This window comes from Chrysemys picta, chromosome 6 (assembly GCF_011386835.1).
Source record: "Chrysemys picta bellii isolate R12L10 chromosome 6, ASM1138683v2, whole genome shotgun sequence".
Taxonomy (NCBI): Eukaryota; Metazoa; Chordata; order Testudines; family Emydidae; genus Chrysemys; species Chrysemys picta.
Genome location: NC_088796.1, coordinates 4469988 through 4490590, shown reverse-complemented (window position 1 = coordinate 4490590; position 20603 = coordinate 4469988). Strand labels below are relative to the sequence as shown.

Below are 20603 nucleotides of genomic sequence, written 5' to 3'. Positions count from 1 at the left end.
ACAAGCGTTAACCCTTTCTGAGGCTTTAAAGATGATTTGTAACGGGAAACAACCTGTTGGAGCCTTTTACAATTCTTTACGAAGAAAAAAGTTCAACATATTAATCCCTTCCTCCTCAACCACAGCTGTGTGCGCTCAGGTTTCAGCCTAGAGTGATGCCTCTAGTCCAGTCCTCTAAACGTTACTAATGGCCTCTGGCAAAAAGAGGAAAGGATGGAGACAAGATTTCTAATGTAAAACACAAGAGGGAACTTTATTTTTCCCTTTACGATTCACAAAGCAGGGTTTAAAATAGTTTTTGCTTTGGTGTTCACTATTAACAATTGTACTGAACACTTCTACAGAGCTGTATGTCAAGATGACTTACACCAATTACTATCCTCGCAAAACCCCTGTGACATACATACAACATCCCCCATTCTCCAGACAAGGAAAATGAGGAATAGAGGGGATGTGACTCCCCGAAGGGCACACAAGCAGTAACTGTCAGAGCTGAGATTCCAGCTCCTTATTCAGATCACCAGTCTCTCTCGAGGGATTAGCAGAACAGACCCAAAAAAGGGAAACTGAGCCCAAAAGCTCTGTTAGGAGGTCCAGTCCAACAAAATGCCACTGCAATACTAGTTGGGAAAGCCAAAAATGCAACCTCAAGCTCAGAGTTCTACAACATAGCCCACTACCCTTTCATCTCTAATACAGACGCATGGCTCACGCAGTCTGCGGCATAGCACGTTTCATCTTCAAAGCAGCATCCAGGGCAACTGAAACCTACTCCATTTAATGCAGATTAGTTTTGGCCTCATGACTCCTGGCAAATTACCATTAAACAGAGTTTGGGCAAGTCTGGTCTACCTTGTCTCATTTTTAAACCATAAGCAGCGAAGTATCACCAAGGAGGTCTTCAACAGGGAGGGATAGCTCAGTGGTTTGAGCATTGGCCTGCTAAACCCAGGGTTGTGAGTTCAATCCTTGAGGGGGCCACTTAGGGATCTGGGGCAAAAATCAGTGCTTGGTCCTGCTAGTGAAGGTGGGGGGCTGGACTCGATGACCTTTCGAGGTCCCTTCCAGCTCTATGAGATAATATATTGAGATATACCTAACAAAAAACCTTGTCAAAATAGAATGCCAGACTCGTTATGAGAATTTATTTGCCATGGCTATGCCCATATGTGTTTTCACATGCCCCTCATCCCTCTCCCAATTGTGCTAGGTTTCAGCTCTTCTCTCCCAAGGAGCTCAGTCACTCTGTGTTTGGTGGTAGCACTTGAGCCACATTAGGTGGCTCGGTTTTTTGTTCTTGACGCCATTAACAATTGCTTCTGATTTATCTTTTTCCTCCAACGGATCTAGGATGCTTTCCTGTGTGGCCAGCCCCCCTTCCTCCACCCTGCTTTCTCTTAATTTGTCCCTGGGACTCTGCTTTAAGTGTCTCGATCCAAAAGGCATCAAAAGAGCCTGGGGCCTGATACCCAGGCTCTTGGGAATCTAGCGCCTCTTTGCTCAGCAAGACACATATGGCAGGAATATTTCTCTTCACTGTCAAGGCATCTAGACCAGCCTCAGGGACAATGGGCTCCCAGATCTCTTCGGTCTGTTTGAAGAGCACTTTGGTGATTTGGTGGAGTCCCTTGAGCCGTCGCTTCATGATTTCCACACAAGTGATAGTCTTGCTGATGGCTTTGCCAGAGCCAGTGAAAAGAATCTGCCTAACTGAGTCTGACTCCATCTTGCCGATGGCATAACCCATAAGATTTCTGATTTTGCTGCCATCCTTCACTTTCATCTCGATAATATCTGAAGGCAGGTTGGTGAATGGAAGGGGAGAGGGCTTCTCCACAACCTTGGATTTCTTATAATTCTCCATCACTCACCACTGTAAATGAGAAGAACAGCATCAATGAGTATTTCTAATTATGATTCACAAAGGCAACATACCTAAATTCACGGGCTACATTACCTGACTGATAAAAGTTGAGTAGAATCCACACTTTATTCATTTTTGTTACCATACCACCCGAGACCTTGTCGTGGACTGGGACCCCATTGTGCTAGATACTATATTCTGACTTCTAGCATGTTCTAGAGTAGCAGTTCTCAGCCAGGTCTCTGTGGGCCACTGGGGGTCCACTAGCCATTTCAGGAGGTCCACCAAACAGGGATGCTCGGAGACCCAAGCCACAGCGGCTGAAGCCTGGATCACCGGTGCCCCAGCAGATGCTCCCCGAGCCACTCCCCAACCCCAAGGGGCAGAAGCCTTGAGCCCCCCATTCCCCGAGGCTCCCAACCCCACTCCAGTGGCTGAAGCCCAACCCTCCCGCCCCGCCATGGAATTTTTATAGTATGTTGGGGGGGCCTCTGAAGGAAAAACGTTGAGAACCCCTGTTCTAGAGTACCTAGCTGAACTCAATAATCTAAACAGTATCTTAATTCATATTCAACTACTCGTGTTGTGGCAGCACCCAGGGATCTCATTGTGCGAGAAGCTGCAGACTCACAGGAAGACAGTCTCTGCTCTGAAGTTATTTACTCATGCTGCTTAGATTTGCCTGGAAATGATCAGGACAGTTTTAGGCACCTATAGCTACCATGATATAGAAGAATGCATCCTGAGTAGTAGGCCCAAACATACCAAACGCCTCCATTTCACATAACTCTACTTAAAAATGTTATTTGCCCGATTACATGAACTTCTCCAGTCTAAGATGCTGCCAAGTACTGGAATTAGAGATTTTAGAGACGATTCTGGAGTTAGAGATGACGACAGTCACACAAAACATTAGTAGGAACAATCTGAAACGTTGAAAAAGTAAATAATAAATGGCAGGCTAGTTTGGATTCAAACATTACTATGCGTTATCTGCAATCCAAGCACTGCTTCTGTGTGGCTAGCACATGGGAGCCAGACACTGAACTAACCTGCAGTCCCAAGCATAGAGAAATGGTAAAACTAAACAAATAGAGTCACTGGTGAAATGCAGGAACGAACTCAGGGGAAGGAAGGACTGTTATTTTTACATCAGTGGGACATTTACCACATTTGTGCCCCACGAGGGACTCTGGAACCAGCATAACATGAACCCTGAAGCTATTTCACATCGGAGACAAACAATTCCCGTCCCCAGAATAACCCAAAGCCTGATGATACATGCAGCCCAGAAGAAAGGGAATTTTCCTGAAGGAGGCTGGATGAACTGGAAGGATCAGAGCCCCCTGACTCTAGCCAGTTATGGTACAAGGCCTGGGGTTAGATCTTGGCTGATGTAAAGTATGAAAGTATGGAGGTCTCTGGTTTTTTTGGGGGGAAAAGATATGTCCCCCCTAATGAGAAGGGGGGGGGGAGTCTCTGCTTAGGGTTTGAGAGGAGGGTTGGGAAACATACAGGAGGACTGGGATGGATAGGAGTGGGTGGGTAAAGATCTCAACTCAGCAGGGTGGGACTGGGTGGATAGATGTAGGTGGAAGATTGGAAAGGAGAGATGTTGGGGATGGGGGAGGGTGTCTGCTCAGAGATGTGCATGGGAAGGATTGGGATGGATAGATATAAGCGATGGGCACGAGGGATAGGGGAAGGGAGGGTCTCTGCTCAGGGACACGGAGAAGGGAGGAGGGTCTCTGTTCAGGGGTGTGGGGGGATGATACAGGTGAGGTGATCTCTGCTCAAGGGTGTGGGTTAGGATGGATAGATATGGGGGAGAGAGAGGTCTCCGCTCAGTGGTGCAGGGGAATGGATACCGGGGTGGGATAGATGGATACAACAGGTCTCTGCTCAGGAGTGCGTGGGGGGCGGTGGGGGATGGATGGATATGGGGGAGGAGGGTGCCTGCTCAGGGAGTAAGGCAGGATGGATATGGGGCGGGGGGAGGTCTATGCTCAGGGGATGAGGGGGAAGATGGGTATGGGAGGAGAGAGATCTCTGCTTAGGGGTGTAGGAAGGGTTAGGATGGATGAATATGGGGGAGGGGGTCTCTGTTCAGGGGCGTGTATGGGGGTTTGGGAATCAATGGATACAGGGGTCTCTGCTCGGGGAATCCAAAGGGATGGATATGGGGGGAGAGGGTCTCTGCTTGGGGTGATGGATACAGGGGTGAGAGGAATCTCTGCTTGAGTGTACGGGGATGGAAACGGGGGGGGGTCTCCGCTCAGGGTGTGGGGGGATGGAGACAGGGGGGTGTCTCCGCTTGGAGGTCTAGGGGGGGATGGAGACAGGGAAAGTGGGGTCTCTGCTCGCGGGTGCGGGGGATTTCCACTCAGGGTGCGAGGAGGGTGGATATGGGGGGTCTCTGCTCGGGGGTGCAAGGGGATTTCCACTCAGGGTGCGAGGAGAGTGGATATGGGGGATCTCTGCTTGGGGTGATGGATATGGGGAGTCTCTGCTCGTGGGTGCGGGGAGGGTGGATAGGGGGGGTCTCTGCTCGGGGTTGCGGGGGATTTCCACTCAGGGTGCGAGGAGGGTGGATATGGGGGTCTCTGCTCGGGGGTGACGGATATGGGGGGTCCCTGCTCGGGGGTGCGAGGAGAGTGGATATGGGGGGCCCCTGCTCGGGGGTGACTGATATGGGGGGGGTCTCTGCTCGGGGCTGCGGGGAGGGTGGATATGGGGGTCTCTGCTCGGGGGTGATGGATATGGGGGGGGTCTCTGCTCGGGGCTGCGGGGAGGGTCTCTGCTCGGGGGTGACGGATATGGGGGGTCCCTGCTCGGGGGTGCGAGGAGAGTGGATATGGGGGGCCCCTGATCGGGGGTGACTGATATGGGGGGGTCTCTGCTCGGGGCTGCGGGGAGGGTGGATATGGGTGGGTCTCTGCTGGGGGGTGCGGGGGATTTCCACTCAGGGTGCGAGGAGGGTGGATATGGGGGTCTCTGCTTGGGGGTGATGGATATGGGGGGGTCTCTGCTCGGGGCTGCGGGGAGGGTGGATATGGGGGGTCTCTGCTCGGGGCTGCGGGGAGCGTGGATATGGGGGGGGCCTCTGCTGGGGGGTGCGGGGGATTTCCACTCAGGGTGCGAGGAGGGTGGATATGGGCGGTCCCTGCTCGGGGCTGCGGGGAGGGTGGATATGGGGGGTCCCTGCTCGGGGGTGACGGTATGGGGGGGTCTGTGTCTGAGGGTTGGAAAGGGGGGTGAGATAAGGGAGGGGGCGCGGGGTGGGACACACACGGGGGAGGGGGACAGGCCCGGCGGGAGAGGGGGTCTGTGTCCCGGTCACGAGGCTGAGGGGCCGGGACCCGAGGGGGAGGGAGACGCTCTCCTATCCCGCCCCGCCCCGTCGCTCTTACCGTTCCCGGCCGGAGCGAAACGCCGCACGCGCCACCAGCCCCGCGAGCCCTAGGCGGCGGTTTCCGGCAGAGGAGCGCGTCGCACGGGTGACGTCAGGGGGCGGGGTGCGCAGAGTGACGGTTGGGGGGGCGCATGCGCCCCGCCCTCACCCCTGGCTGCGTGCGCCAACGGCCGCGAGTCTGGCCGCCCCGCCCCGTCACGTGATCACCCCGCGCCTCGTGCCCCCTGCGCCGTCGCCTTCGCTCGGCGTCACTCACGCCCCCTCCTCAGCGGCCGTTGGTGCGTCGCGGCGGCCCCGCTGGGTTCCCGGCCATAGCCCATAGTGCGCCCTCCCCCCCCGCCTGTCAGAGACCCAGCCCCGCCCTCGGCCGCCCTCCCCCGGCGTTTCCATGGCGCCCTGGCCGCTCCGCTACCGACTAGGGGTACCCCTGTGACAGCAGTGGTTACTAGGACAACAGGCGGTGCGTGACGTCACAGGGCGAGGATGCTTGTAGGCAGGACCAGACCCCAGGACCGGGGAGACACCCCCGAGCTGGCAGGTGCCTGCCCCACCGACAGGCGTCCCCATGGGCAACCTGCTCCTGCCTGGCAACCGCTGTCGTGGCCCCAGCCCCTCGCGGGTGAAGACGGGTCAGCGGTGGCACCGCTCCCTGGACTGCTGCAGGACAGTTTAGGACAGGAAGTGACTATTGTGTCTATTGTGTCCAGGTAGCAGGAGAGAGGCTGGATGGGACAGTGGACTGGGAGTCAAGAGATTGGGGTCTTATATCCGGCTCGGCCAATCTGGCTGTATGATTTTGGGCAAGTCATTTTAATCCCTCTGTGCCTCAGTTTCTCCCCATTCTCATCCTTTGTCTGCGCTATTTAGACCGGGGTCGGCAACCTTTCAGAAGTGGGGGGTGCCGAGTCTTCATTTATTCACTCTGATTTAAGGTTTCGCGTGCCAGTCATACATTTTAACGTTTTTAGAAGGTCTCTTTCTATAAGTCTATAATATGTAACTAAACTATTGTTGTATGTAAAGTAAATAAGGTTTTTAAAACGTTTAAGAAGCTTCATTTAAAATTAAATTAAAATGCAGAGCCTCCCGGACCGGTGGCCAGGACCCGGGCAGTGTGAGGGCCGCTGAAAATCAGCTCGTGTGCCGCCTTTGGCACACGTGCCATAGGTTGCCTACCCCTGATTTAGACTAAGGTATTCAGGGCAGGACTGTCTCTTGCTACGTGTGTGTACAGTGCCCAGCACAATGAGGCCCTAATCTCAGTTGCGGGCTCTAGGTATCACAGTAATACAAATCAATGATAATAGCGACAACATGTCACCCAGTCTGGAATCTAGCCAGGGTACTGGGATTTGTATATCCTACTCTCAGAGAAAATGTCATGGGCTCTTCAGTGAAGACAAGTGTTTAGGGCCTTTTGGTTTTACATTTCATTCAGAAGAAAGCCCCTCCACCAACACATGGCCCTAGATCTTGATCCTGGCACATTTGTTCAGTTCTGATTGAGAGAGAAGAGCACCAGCTACTCTTATCACCTCAGCAACTTGGATTTTCTTTGGATGTCTCAAATCCAACTACTGACTACACTACAGCCGAAGAAGTGGGCTGTAGCCCAAGAAAGCTTATGCTCTAATAAATTTGTTAGTCTCTAAGGTGCCACAAGTACTCCTGTTATTTTTACACTACAGCCATTACAGCAGCACAGCTACAGCACTGCCGCGTTAGCGCTGTAGTGTAGATGCTTCCTACATGGATGGAAGGGGTTTTGCCATTGCTTAATCCACCATCCTGAGAGGCACTAGTGAGGTTAATGGAAGAATTTTTCTGTTAAGTAGCTGTGTCTACATAGGGGGCTTGGCTGACATTACTATGTAGCACAGGGTGTGAAATTTTTGACAGCCTTGAGCGTCATAGCTAGGTTAATTTTTAAGTGTAGATCTGGGCTCAGTCTGAAACTGCTTAGTTTGTGAGATGCAACAAGTTCTTAGTCTGAGTTGATATTACTGCAGGGCTTCTAGGACCTATGAATATCTCATTAAAATACATTATTTAAAGACTTAGCTGCAGTAACACCACTGAAAAGGCTGACTACCAAAACAAATATAGAGTAATGAAATCATCGTTTCTTAGAGCAATGGAGCCTTAAAATGAAATAGTAGCAATGATGAATTATAGGGAACTCAGTTTGTAGACATTTACCACGACTGAATTAACTGTACAAATGATTGGATGATTAGTGGCAAAAATATAACTTCCATCATCTCAACATTAGGATTTTCAGCACCTCATTATTGAGTCATTATTCTTGGAGACCCCCAGACTTCAATGTGATGTGAGAAATGCGGATTTCATGCCACTTAATTGTAGCAAAGCTCTATTGGCCTGCACCATGCACATTACCTTGATGGTTTTTTTATTAGCTTTATTCAACTACTTCTCTGTGTTTTGGAAATTCTAGACCAATGAGCTGAGGCTGACTCAGTCCATGAGGTTGCTCCATCTGTAAACTGGGCATAATAGCACTTACCCCACAAGGATGTTGCAAGGATTAGTTAATGGGCTAGTTTCAGAGCTAGATGGGTGCGTTTCAGGGACAAATTCAGAGGAGATAGTTTCATAGAGTTTTAGTCCAGAAGGGACCATCCAGTCTGACCTTTTGTACGTCACAGGCCATTAATTTTCACCCACCTATATTAAGCCCAAAGATTTTAGTTAGACTAAAGCATTTCAGACCTCAAGAGGCTAAACAGCGTGCCACAGATAGAACAGGAAAGATCAAAGTGCCACCAACACCTGAGGCTCCTGCAGTGACAGGGAACTGATCAGGTGAGTATTCCCAAGAGGTCCACATACCATGCTACAGAGGAAGGTGAAAACCCCTCCACAGTCCCTGGCAATCTGACCCAGGGAGACATTCCTTCCTGACCCCACATCTGGCAAACAGTTTGAGCCTGAGCCTGTAAGCAAGAAACACCATCTGGTCAACTAGAAAGGATTCTGTGTAACACCTGAGAGCATGAGTCTGTCCCAACTCCAGCTGTGAGTTCAGAGGAAGGAAAAAACAACAACTGGCCAATTGTGCATCCGGGGGGAAAAAATCCTTCCTGCCTCCTGCAGGTGATGTAAGCAACGCAAGTTACATGTCAGGTATAAGATGATCAAAAAACTGGTGTAAGTGCCCAAGTATGGTAACTTGAGGAACAGAGTGGGCTTTAAAATAGTGTAATTTATATACCGAGAGAGACTTACCTGCATTACAGTAGCATCTACAGGCGCCAATCCCATTGCGGGAGGCACAAACAATGGACAAGAGCCAGTCTCTGCCCTGAAGAGCTTACAGTTTATGTATAAGATGAGGGACAACAGATGGATACAGCAGACAAATGAGGGGAGCACAAGGGAACAATGAGATGACTGTGATCAGGATGATAAGCAGTGGTCACAACACACCTGCTGTCCCGCCATTCCCATCGCAATGACATATGTTTAATAGCAACTCTGAAGAGCACAGCTTCCTGAATAACCTGGTCTTTGGATTTGGCAAGCAGGACACCCTCCTCTTCCCAATGCTTGGCCACCAGGGTCCAATAACCGCAGCACTGCTCCAGAACCGCCTTGCAGAGCCCTGTAGAGGCATTGATCTCAAGGCTGGAAGAACCCAATTAAAGCTTCAGGGATCTGGCCTGACAGCAAAACAGCTCTTGACATCTAAAGGGATTTCAAAGATTTTGTTTGAAAGGAGGGAAACCCCTGCCTCAGATGAACATCCCACTAGTAAAAGCAAACCTGGCTCTTCCTTCCCCTTGTTTTCCTGGGTGAGGCTTTCGCTCTGCTTGAGGCAGCCTTTGTGAATATTTTAGGAGGGATCATAAAGCCTCTGCAATTGAGCATGACAAGCAGCATAAAATGTTCCTGGAAAGTGATCTTCAAAGGGAAGAAATTGAACTTCTGAAATTCAAATGAAAGGTAGACGCCTGCCTTCAGGCACACTGCAGCTCTCACTGCAAGGGTCTTGCTGTCAGCACTTGGAACCGAAAATCTTAGGCTGAGAGAAGTCAAAAGGGTAGGCCACCGACAGAATACCGAGTCTGTCCATCCAACCTGGGCATAGCTCAAATGGACCCAATACATAATATCTATAAGGAATGTGTGTATTGTTTCTTCTGTTGTGGGATGCCAGGCAGGAGGTGGCGGAATCGAGACAGAATCTCTGTTGCTTCCCACAGCTCCCATTGGCCGGTGTGGAAGCAGAGAAAGAACTGACAGGAAAGAACTGCAGTGCATGACAGTTCGTTAGCAAGAGTCAGGCTAACTGTAACCCTAATAACGCGAGATTTGTAGAAGCGAGGGTTGTGTGAGGCGAGTGGGAAAGAACTGTGTGAGAAATTATTGCGACCTTGTGTAGATAATGTGTAGAAAATATTGTATGTAGGCTAGAGTCAAAACAAGTGAGAAAAATAAGATATCAAGATGGCCTATGTATAAACAAAATGCAGCTGTTGCTTGTTATTGTCTGTAATGAAAGGTATAAAAGTTTGCTGTAATTGTTTACCTGTAGAGAGACCTGCTTAGCTCTCTCCCTCTGCGCAATTGTGAGAGAAATAAAGCATCTGACTTGCTGTACCCAAACAAAAAGTGAGAACTGTGTTTTTCTCCGACAATTTGGGGGCTCGTCCGGGATGGCAACGCCCACAGAAGCATCGGCAGCTGCTACGGATCGTTCCCCTTCGAACCCCATGGCGCCACAATAGAGGTAAGAGACCTTTTGAAATCTCTATTGGGGTGTCGGAGGAGGACTGTCCGTGGGGCCGTCTGTCCCTGTTGGGCTCACGCCATCCGAACTTATTGACTGTGCAGCAAGGTCAGATGCTGAGCGGCGTAGGGGAATTGTTTGCCGCCCCCTGTATGCATATGCGAGGTGCATAGGTATGCACCAGTGTTGAGGGGTTGTTACCGCCTTGAGTGATACATCGAGGTACTTGGGAATAGTACCTGGAGGTACTTGGGAATAATACCTGGAATAAGGCCTTGGGGGGTGTGTGTGTGTGTGTGTGTGTGTGTGTGTACACCAGTGTGAATTGAGTGTTACCGGAAGACGCCCAGAGTACTCTGCGAAGTCTTTTGGCTCGTGACCAGAACTACTCTAACGCAAGCCCGGTAACTAGAGGATCTTTTAGGAGATCCGACCCATGGTGGGCTGACTCGGCCTGGCATCGTCCGGCGAGGAGGCTACCTGGGTCTAGGAGTGTGTGAACCCATCTTCCCTCCCCTTTTCCTCTCCGTGTGAGCCACTGACAGTCTGATCATCTCACTGGATGCAACAGAGTAAGCGGCGCCGTCTCTCTGAGACTAGCCGACGCTCTTTGCTGAAGGGAGGTGTAGGAGGGTCGTGGCTATCCTCGTTAGTCTCTCCTGTGTGAATACCCTGTAGGGAGAGATCCTTAGTTTATGTGCCGCTAGCGCGGACAGGGCATCCTCCTCCCTGTGTGTGTGATTGGAAAATGGGTGGGGGACAGTCTAAGCATTCCCTCTCACCCCCTAAGGGTACCCCAGCTTATTTCATGTACGTACATTATGGTCCGACAACCTGCAAGTATTTAGATAATTGGAATCTTTACACGCGTGCAAATCCATCTAAACAATGCCCACTAGAAGGTACCTTCGATTTAGATAAACTTAAATATCTCAGAGAAACCCTGGCTTCGCCAAAAGCCTCTAATACGCACTGGGAGCAATTTGTCTGTTGGTGGGAGGAAGCAACAAAGAGACTCCACGAGTCTCGGGTGCGGAGTCTAAAGGACTCCCAGGAAAAATTAAAAGCCCAAGTACACAATTTACAACTTAAATGTAAGGCATCCAGCTGTCTTCCCCCTCGAGCAATTCCTTCTGCTCCTCTTTATCCCCAGTTAGTTAGGGCTGAGAGGAAGGAGGAAACTGCTGAGGACATTGTCAATTTTTTCAGTAACATTCAGCAGCAGCAGCCCGTGCCGCCTCCTCCCCCTCCGCTGCCTGGGTCTGCTAACGAACCTCACCCGGCAGTGCCAGCTTCACCACCGCATGTATCAGCTACACAAATTGTTCTTTCTTCTCCTGAGAGAGAAGCCTCCTCTTCACCACAAAGGGGTGATTCTGATCTTCCCAGTAGCTCTCCCGAGTCTGGTCCTTCTGAGGAGGGTACCCGTTACTTTACTAGAAGCGTAGCCCAGACACTCCAGGATCCTTTAAGAGAACTTCCTGAGACTGCAGGACAGTTGGTTACAGTGCATGCCCCGTGGTCACCAGGAGATCTGAGAAATTTGGTAAAGGAATTTCCTAATGTCAGGGAGGAGCCAGAAAAATTTAGAGACGAGCTCCGGACGGTGGTTCAGTGTTATAATCCATCTTGGGCAGACATTAATCAACTCTTGCGGATGGTTATGCCAGCCGAAGTTCAACAACTGCTTACCAGACAGGCAGCTTGGCCAGGGGCCGACCCTGGAATTGACCGTGATTTAAGAGAGGCTAGGGACCGTCTCTTAAATTCTATTATGGAAGTTTGCCCTAAGAAGACAGATTGGACAAAGATTACCTACTGTAAACAGAACAAAGGAGAGTCCCCTGCTGATTATCTGGATAGACTCACTAAGGTTTTTGAACAACATTCGGGAATCACTCAGCCAGCTCAAAATGCCAGAGAGGCAGTAGGGGCTGCTTTCGTTCAGGGACTCTTACCAAAGATTCAGCAGCAGTTAAGAACTATCTGTATTGGCTGGCAAACGAAACCCCTTTCTGAACTGGTGACAGTCGCCAATCATTGTACAGCTTGCATAGAGCAGAAGAAAGAGAATACTGAAACAAAACTTTTGGCCTTGCAGTTAAAAACTTATCAAAACCAGGGCCGTGGGGGAATGAAAGGAGGACGAGAACGAGGTCGTGGGCGAGGAAGAGGGAAAGGTCCCTCGGATCCTGCCCAGTCCAGGTACACTGCATGCTACTCTTGTGGCCAAGAGGGATACTGGAAAAATGCGTGCCCAGCCCGATTATCTCAGAACCCTCTACCTCCTTTCCCAAATCCTGAAGCGTCTACTCTTACCCCACAAACTACCTCTGACTAGGACAGCCTGAGGGAACGTAACTGCATCATGAATCCTTTAATTCCCATTAATCAAGAAGGTCCCTATGTAAATTGTGAAATTGCAGGACAATCTGTTACTTGTCTTGTGGATACTGGAGCTAGTAGATCTGCTCTAAGATCCTCGGAGTTTCCCTCTGTTCCTTTGTCAGCTTTGTCTGTAAATGCCGTTGGCATTTCAAATCAACCTGTTTCGCATCCTGTCACAAAACCCCTTGCGGTTTCACTAGGGCCCCTTGCTAACAAGCATGCCTTCTTGCTCAGCCCCTCCTCTCCTGTGAATCTGCTGGGAAGGGATCTTTTGTGTAAGTTAGGCTGTACTATCTATTGCACACCAGATGGCGTATTCTTACAGGTTCCTGATGAGAATACCAATCTAGTGTTGGCGACACTCCACATAGAGGAGCCAGCTAAATTACCAACAACTCTTAGCCCGGACCTTGTGCATTTGTTGTCACAAGTTCCCCCCCATCTCTGGTCTCACCATGCAAATGAAGTGGGACAGATTCGGACAGCTGAACCGGTTAAGATTTTTGTTGATTCTTCTAAAGCTTTGCCAAGGGTTCCCCAATACCCTCTGCGTCCTGAGGCAGAGGAAGGGATAGCCCCAGTAATGGAGTCTTTATTACAGCAGGGTATTATTGTTGCCACCACCAGTTCTTGTAATACTCCTATCTTCCCTGTAAAGAAGCCAGGAAAGAACACCTATCGGTTTGTTCAAGATCTCCGCACGATTAATGCTGTTGTTTTACCTTCCCTTCCTGTGGTTCCAAATCCAGCTACAATTCTTTCTTGTATTCCCCCTTCAGCCACCCACTTTACTGTTGTGGACCTTTGTTCAGCTTTCTTTTCTATCCCCATTCACCCTGAGAGTCAGTATCTGTTTGCCTTTACCTATAAAGGATGCCAGTACACCTGGACTCGGTTACCCCAAGGTTATACTGAGTCCCCATCCTTGTTTTCCCAAATCCTGAAGAAGGATCTGGATGATGTGGTTTTCCCAGGTAAATCAGTGCTTATACAGTATGTGGATGATCTCTTGCTGGCATCCCTTTCTTTTGAGTCTTGTAAAGCTGATACTTTGATTCTTTTGACTGCTTTAGCTGCTAAGGGTCATAAGGCATCCCAGGAAAAACTGCAGCTGTGTCAGCCCAGGGTTCATTACCTTGGTCATGATATTTCCCCTGGTACTCATCATTTATCAGATTCTCGGATTTCAGCTATTTTAAATATGCCTAGGCCTGGTACTATTTCTCAAATGCGTACTTTTCTTGGCATGACTGGGTACTGCAGACAGTGGATTTTAGGCTATGCAACAATGATTAAACCCTTACAGGATCTGACTAAGTCAGGTACCCCTGAGCCTCTTCCTTGGTCTCCAGAGGCTGAACGAGCTTTTGTTGCTATCAAACAAAGCCTGTCCAGTGCACCGGCCCTGGGACTTCCTGATTATGCTAAACCGTTTACTCTTTTCTGTCATGAGCGTAATGGGTTTGCTTTGGCTGTATTAACGCAAAAGCACGGAGATAAACACCGTCCCATTGCTTATTACAGTACTGCCCTAGACGCTGTGGCAGCTGGATTTCCCCCTTGCCTGCGTGCTGTGGCTGCAGCGGCCCTTGCTGTTCAAGTATCCAAATCTATTGTCTTAGGATCTCCTTTGATTGTTGCTGTCCCTCATGCTGTGGCTGCACTCTTGTTAAAATCTAAGACACAGCATCTATCCACTTCTCGTCTCACAAAATATGAGCTTGTCTTGTTGTCTTCGTCTCATATTACTTTGGCTCGTTGCCCCGTTCTAAATCCTGCCTCCTTGTTGCCTGGGCCAGAGGACGGAGAACCACATGACTGTGTGTCTGTGACATCGGTCCTCTCCCGTCCAAGAGATGATTTGCTAGATGTGCCTTTGCAAAATCCTGATCTTATTTACTTTGTGGATGGTTCGTGCTTGCGAGATTCTAAGGGTCAATTGGTTGCTGGTTATGCTGTGTGCTCTGCCCATGCTGTCATTGAAAGTGCTTTTCTTCCTTCTGTGTTTTCTTCTCCAGTGGCCGAACTTGTGGCTTTAACTCGAGCCTGCATTCTAGCTCAGGACCAAGCAGTTACAATTTATACAGACTCTCGTTATGCTTTTGGAGTGGGACATGATTATGGTTTGCTCTGGAAGTATAGAGGTTTCCTTACATCCACTGGTTCTCCTATTAAGAATAGTCTGTATGTCTCTGCTCTTCTGGACGCCCTTGTATTGCCCAAAGCGATAGCTGTTGTTAAATGCACAGCTCACCAGACCCCTCATGATGAAGTTACCCGTGGAAATGCTTTGGCAGACTCTGCAGCCAAAGCCGCGGCCCTTTCTGCCCCTCAGGCTGAATATACTTGTGCTTTGATTGAGCAGCCTCCACTAGCCTCCCTTGAGGATCTGGCCAAGATCCAGGAAGCGGCACCAGCAGCTGAGAAACGTTTTTGGAGTGCTAATGGCTGTATTCTACACCCTGACCATCTTTGGCGTGCCCCAGCTGGTCGCCTGGTTGCCCCGAAGATGCTAATGCCCTATCTTGCTCGTGTATACCACGGAATGGCTCACGTGAGCAAAGGGGGGATGGTTGCTGCAGTTAACCGAGATTGGTGTGCGTTCGGTTTCCCAGTCATTGCACATCACTACTGTCAACAATGTGTGATTTGTCAGCAGCATAACATTGGGGAAGCTGTTCAAGTTAGTCAGGCAGCTCCCCCTCCCCCTTGGGGACCTTTTGTAAATATTCAGATTGATTTTATTCAACTGTCTAAATGTTGTGGTTATGAATATGTATTGGTTTTGGTGGATGTATTTTCAAATTGGGTGGAAGCTTTTCCCTGCAGGAAAGCAGATGCCAGGACTGTTGTGAAACTTCTGCTTAAAGATTTTGTACCCCGATTTGGCATCCCTGTGAGTATCAACAGTGACCGTGGAACTCATTTTACTGGACAGATTGTAAAAGAGTTATGTGCAGCTTTGCAGATTCAACACAATCTTCACTGCCCCCACCACCCGCCGTCTGCCGGGGCAGTGGAACGCCAGAATGGAATTCTGAAAAATAAACTGGCCAAGATTTGTGCTGAAACAAACTTAAAGTGGCCAGATGCCCTTCCTCTGGCACTAATGAGTATGAGGGCCACTCCCAATCGAAAGACTGGACTCAGCCCTCATGAGATTCTGACGGGGCGCCTGATGCGACTACCAACTGCGCCCCCACTGACCCTAGCTCAGATGGACATTCATTTAATGGATGACACAATGCTTAAGTATTGTCAGGCACTAATGAAATGTGTTAAGTCTTTTTATACACAGGTGAAAGAAGCACTACCCAAGGATCCTGTGCAGCCCTGCCACTCACTGGAACCAGGAGACTGGGTCTACATAAAGGTCCGTCAGCGAAAGACTGCCCTCGCTCCACGCTGGAAGGGCCCTTTCCAAGTCCTGTTAACCACCAACACTGCTGTGAAGTGCCAAGGACTGCCCACCTGGACCCATGCTTCGCACTGCAAAAAGACCCCTCCACCTGGAGAGGATTCTTCAGCTGATGATCAGCCTATTTCTCCTGCTAGCTCTGCTGTGCCTCCTGGACAGCAGGGAAGGAGGACAAGGTGAAGTGCTAGTAACCTCTCCCTTGTCCACTGACAGATCTACAGTGCCTTTGAATTCTTTTACAGGAATCACACCAGTACAGGGTGAAGTGCTAGTAACCTCTCCCCTGCACTATGGTGAATCACAACTACTTTTGGAGAAGAAAAGAAGAAACACTCGTTCTGCTAAAACCACCAAAGTCCAGGGATTCCTGACTACAAGAGACATTAAGAACTGGCCCTGGTGGAAGAGACGGAGCATTGTTTATTGGCAAGGAGGGAATTGTGGGGATCGTTCCTGGGAATGCGGGGTCCAGTGGTGGTTTGGATTTCTTCCAGGATCAGGGATCTGTGCTTATGGACAGGTACCTTCAGGATGCACTGCCCTCCCTAATTGGCTTTCAGATGACGAATATCAAAAACGCCTTGCCACCACGAAGACTATGCCCACCACTAGTCCTTTGACCCCTGCCACCACCACTGTAACTTACCCAGATACAAACAGTACTGTATATTCCAATGAAACCCATTGGCCAAGGCTTTCACATCTTAGTGATTTACTGAAATTTTGTTCAGAGAAATTATTCTTTAAAGTTCAGGATAATGTATATGAGCGAACAATTGAATGGAAAACAAATGGATCAGTAGAGATAGAAGTACATGATATCACTACCAGCGAACCCCAAGAATTAATAATTGCAATTGATGGGTTCTATAGTGAAGTAGATATGATGGTTGTTCCTGGAATTTGTACTGTGTTAAATGAGAGAGGCCCTTATTGTTATTTGGTCACCCAATTAGTGAATAATCAAACAAATACCCAAAGAGTTTGTTCTGCCACTGGAAATTTTACTTGCATAGAAATTATTCCAGTGACTAATAATGTGACCTGTACCTTATTGCAATACACCCCCTCTTATGCCATTAATATTAATGCCTCCCGGAAGTACATAAAGGTGTTCAACCAACAGATGTGGTATAGTACTACACCAAAGAGAGATGTATTAGGATATCGGTGGACTGTGATTAACACTACATTAGGGACTGTTAAATTTTCATTACCCTTATCCAATTTCCAGATTACCTCTACATACCCAAATTGTTCACAGGGGGCTGCCATTAGATTAGCACAACAGAGGGCTTGGGTTATTTCTTCTAGAAAAAAGAGAGACTTGACCGGATCCCTGTGGGATGGGACCAATAGTGCAGCAGCAGTGTGGAATATTTTTAAGAACCAAGAACATGATGAGAAATTGGGCCAACTAGAGAAGGCCATTGGCCTTGTTTCTGGAGCACAACTAACCCAGGTACAAGCTGGAGTTGGTGAGTTACATGTTATTTCCGCCCTTAGTTCTATGACCCAGAAGTTGCTGACAGAGATGGTATTGAATATCACTGAGGCTGGGAAGGCATTGCAGTGGGATCTAGCATGTTCAGAGATTCAGGATTTCCTGAATGACCAGCTAATGGCCATTCGGAATGATCTAGAGCATCAGGCTTGGCCCACTGCCCTTACAGACACATCAGGAGTACCATCTGATCTGTGGCCATGGAGACATACTTGGAGACTGTCTGGGTGGAAGTGCGGACGTTCTCAATGCTCCTTCCAAGCATATGGACCGGTTCAGGGGGTGTGGGCTCCCACATACCGTATCCTGCCGGGTCCATGGGGAGGATGCATGTGGGATTGGGTAATTCACCGAGACGTCTGGGAAATTAGACCACCTGGTATGCCCAATCGATTTTTAGTCAGTGCTCCTGGGATTACACCTGACATTTGGATGGGGTTAGGGAGTCAATGGACATTTTGGCCATTAGAACCCCCACAGCTTCAGTGTATACGTAAACTGAAGCCAGGAGAAGTTGTCACTGTTTATGACTACGTTTGCTGGGAGGGTAGGGGACAAGGAACTACCCTGACAGGACACTTACTTTTTCAAGCTAATGATAGCTGTGTGTATGTTAATGCCACCACATTGCAAGACATACATTTTAATCTCACTACCACTGCAGGCAATCATATTATTTACTGGCCTGCAGATAGAGTTTTCCAAGTAGCCCTTAGATTCCAGATACCCTTTAATTGGACTAGTTTAGTACCTGATAGATTTCAGAATTTGTTTTCATTGTTACCAGAGATTCAGGAAATCTCTGAAGTACAAGGGCAAATTCACATGCTTCAAAATATATATCAAGTTGAAAAGTATGCCTTTCAGACAGCTTATAGAGTATCCACCTTATGTACTAAGTATGATGTGTTGTGTTTTATGACTAAGAGTGTACAACAACCCCATCATATTATCGCTATGGGAATGTTATTGCTTGTGTTGCTATTAGTTAGCTTAGGATTATGTTATTGTTGTAGTAAAGGACGTAATAATAGTAATACCTTTCATGTTCATGCTAATCATGCATTGTCATTACATCCAATCAAAACCCCTAAGATTGAAGCATCTGATGTAGAATCTGAATTACAAGATTTAATGCAAATAGAGATTTGAAAATGTTTGTTGTACTAGTAGTACAAAAGGGGGGGTTGTGGAAGCAGAGAAAGAACTGACAGGAAGGAACTGCAATGCATGACAGTTCGTTAGCAAGAGTCAGGCTAACTGTAACCCTAAAAACGCGAGATTTGTAGAAGCGAGGGTTGTGTGAGGCGAGTGGGAAAGAACTGTGTGAGAAGTTGTTGCGACCTTGTGTAGATAATGTGTAGAAAATATTGTATGTAGGCTAGAGTCAAAACAAGTGAGAAAAATAAGATATCAAGATGGCCTGTGTATAAACAAAATGCAGCTGTTGCTTGTTATTGTCTGTAATGAAAGGTATAAATGTTTGCTGTAATTGTTTACCTGTAGAGAGACCTGCTTAGCTCTCTCCCTCTGCACAATTGTGAGAGAAATAAAGCATCAAAACAAAAAGTGAGAACTGTGTTTTTCTCGGACACTGGGAACGGCGAACCGCAGTCACTGGGAGCTGTGGGAGGTGTGCCTGCAGATGGTCAATGTCAGCAAAATGTCTGGTGGCCCAGTCAGATTACCCTGATGGGCTGCAGGTTGTCCACCACTGCTATATAGTAACGTTTTCAGTTTCTCTTCATGAGAGTTTGTCCATTCCCCTAATCATTCTCACCACCCATCTCTGTACTCCCGCTATGTCTGCAATCTTCTACTTCTCTCTACATCTGTTTGAGATGGGGTGACCAGAACTAAACTCCATATTCCAGGTGACAACTTGCCATTGCCTTATACAAGGGCATTATAATAGTTTAAGTTTTATTCTCCGGTCCCTCCTTTACGTACGTTAACATTGTTTAATTCATTGACCACTGACTCATATGCCATAGAAATCTTCATTGAGCTGTTTACACTGATGTCCAAATCCTTCCCTTCAGTTGCTACAGTTAATTTAAAACCCAGCAAGGTGTATAAGTCATTCAAACATTCCTTCCTTTGTGCAATTAGTGCTGGCTGCCAAAATGTGGCCCACACACTGGGGAATGAACCAGGGACCTCCAGAGCTAAAAGTGTGAGCTGCTACCGTTTAAGCTCAAGGGCCAAGCCTCAGTAGCTGGGAATTGTAACAACTCCTGTCCTGTCTGGATTGGCACAGAGCGGGAACCTAGAACACACTCATCAGTGGGTTATACATTGTCATGATTCAGGGCTATCTGCTCCTTTAATCACCCATTCTCTGTGAGTGCATCCCCATCAGGCATTTGGCATCTTGCCTTCACCTGTCCTGGGATGAGATTCTGCAATTCTCCCACTCTTACACTGGTTCCCTGGGGTGCAACACCCTCTCTTCTCCCGATTGCTCAGTAAGTCCCCCTGGCTTCGGCTACCTGCCAGTCTTCCCTGTGGGAGCTATGGCCAGTGTTGAATGCAGTGACCCTAAAGGGCCTTTTCAGAACAAAGTATTGTTTAATCTCAACAGTAGGACACAGCACAACAAGGGAAGAAGGTTTTAAAACAGCAAAAGACATAGGCATATAGCCTTCTTACCTATTGTCTAGGTAGGCCTAGCTTATCCCCGACACACCCCACCTCTGGTCTGCTCCCACAATCTGCATCCCAGCAGTTTCTACCTCTCTCTCTGACTTAGAGTGTGCCCCTTTACAAAATCCACCAAGTCCTTTGTTTTCTCCTCCGCCTCTTGAGCCTCGCCATACTGATGTGGTTGGCTTTTCAGGAGGCTGGGTATGTAACAGAGGCATCCTAATCATTGAATTTAGGGCAGCACAGAAGAGGCTCCAGGGCTCTGGAGCAATTGAACACTTTCTGTCTGGTGGTTATGAGCACTGGGTGGTAATTACTGGGCTAATTATGTAATTGGCAGAAATAGGGTGGACACAAGAAGAACAAACAGGAAGCCAGGGAAGCTCAGAAGGTGAGCTGTGCTGAGCTGAGGAGAGAAGCTACGTGGAAAGTTCCTGCTACACGATGTCCATGTTATGTTGCATGTGTAAAAGGGCAGAGGAATAAAAGATACACGCGGTGAAAGGAAAACCGCCAGTATGTGTGTATGACCGGGAGGTAACTGAAATAGTGCGGCACACTGGGTAGCCATGGAGGAGCCTGTGACAGGGTATACACCGCAGAGCAGTTGATTTTCTG

At 48.5% G+C, this 20603-nt stretch overlaps 1 protein-coding gene and 1 long non-coding RNA gene across 2 annotated transcripts; one reads left to right on the top strand and one right to left on the bottom strand.

The window, feature by feature from the left end:
• Positions 1-234: 234 nt before the first annotated feature.
• RPP25L (ribonuclease P/MRP subunit p25 like) lies at positions 235-5432 on the bottom strand. The gene is made up of 2 exons (XM_005311833.4): positions 5275-5432; positions 235-1873 (listed from the first exon to the last, which is right to left on the bottom strand). Exon 2 carries the CDS (start codon positions 1862-1864, stop codon positions 1325-1327), a length of 540 nt encoding a protein of 179 aa, XP_005311890.2. The 5' UTR covers positions 1865-1873; positions 5275-5432; the 3' UTR covers positions 235-1324.
• A 34-nt stretch (positions 5433-5466) lies between these two features.
• LOC135984185 (uncharacterized) lies at positions 5467-18908 on the top strand. Its single transcript, XR_010602078.1, has 2 exons — positions 5467-10029; positions 15701-18908. It is a non-coding gene; the product is annotated as an uncharacterized LOC135984185 (long non-coding RNA).
• The last annotated feature ends 1695 nt before the right edge of the window (positions 18909-20603 follow it).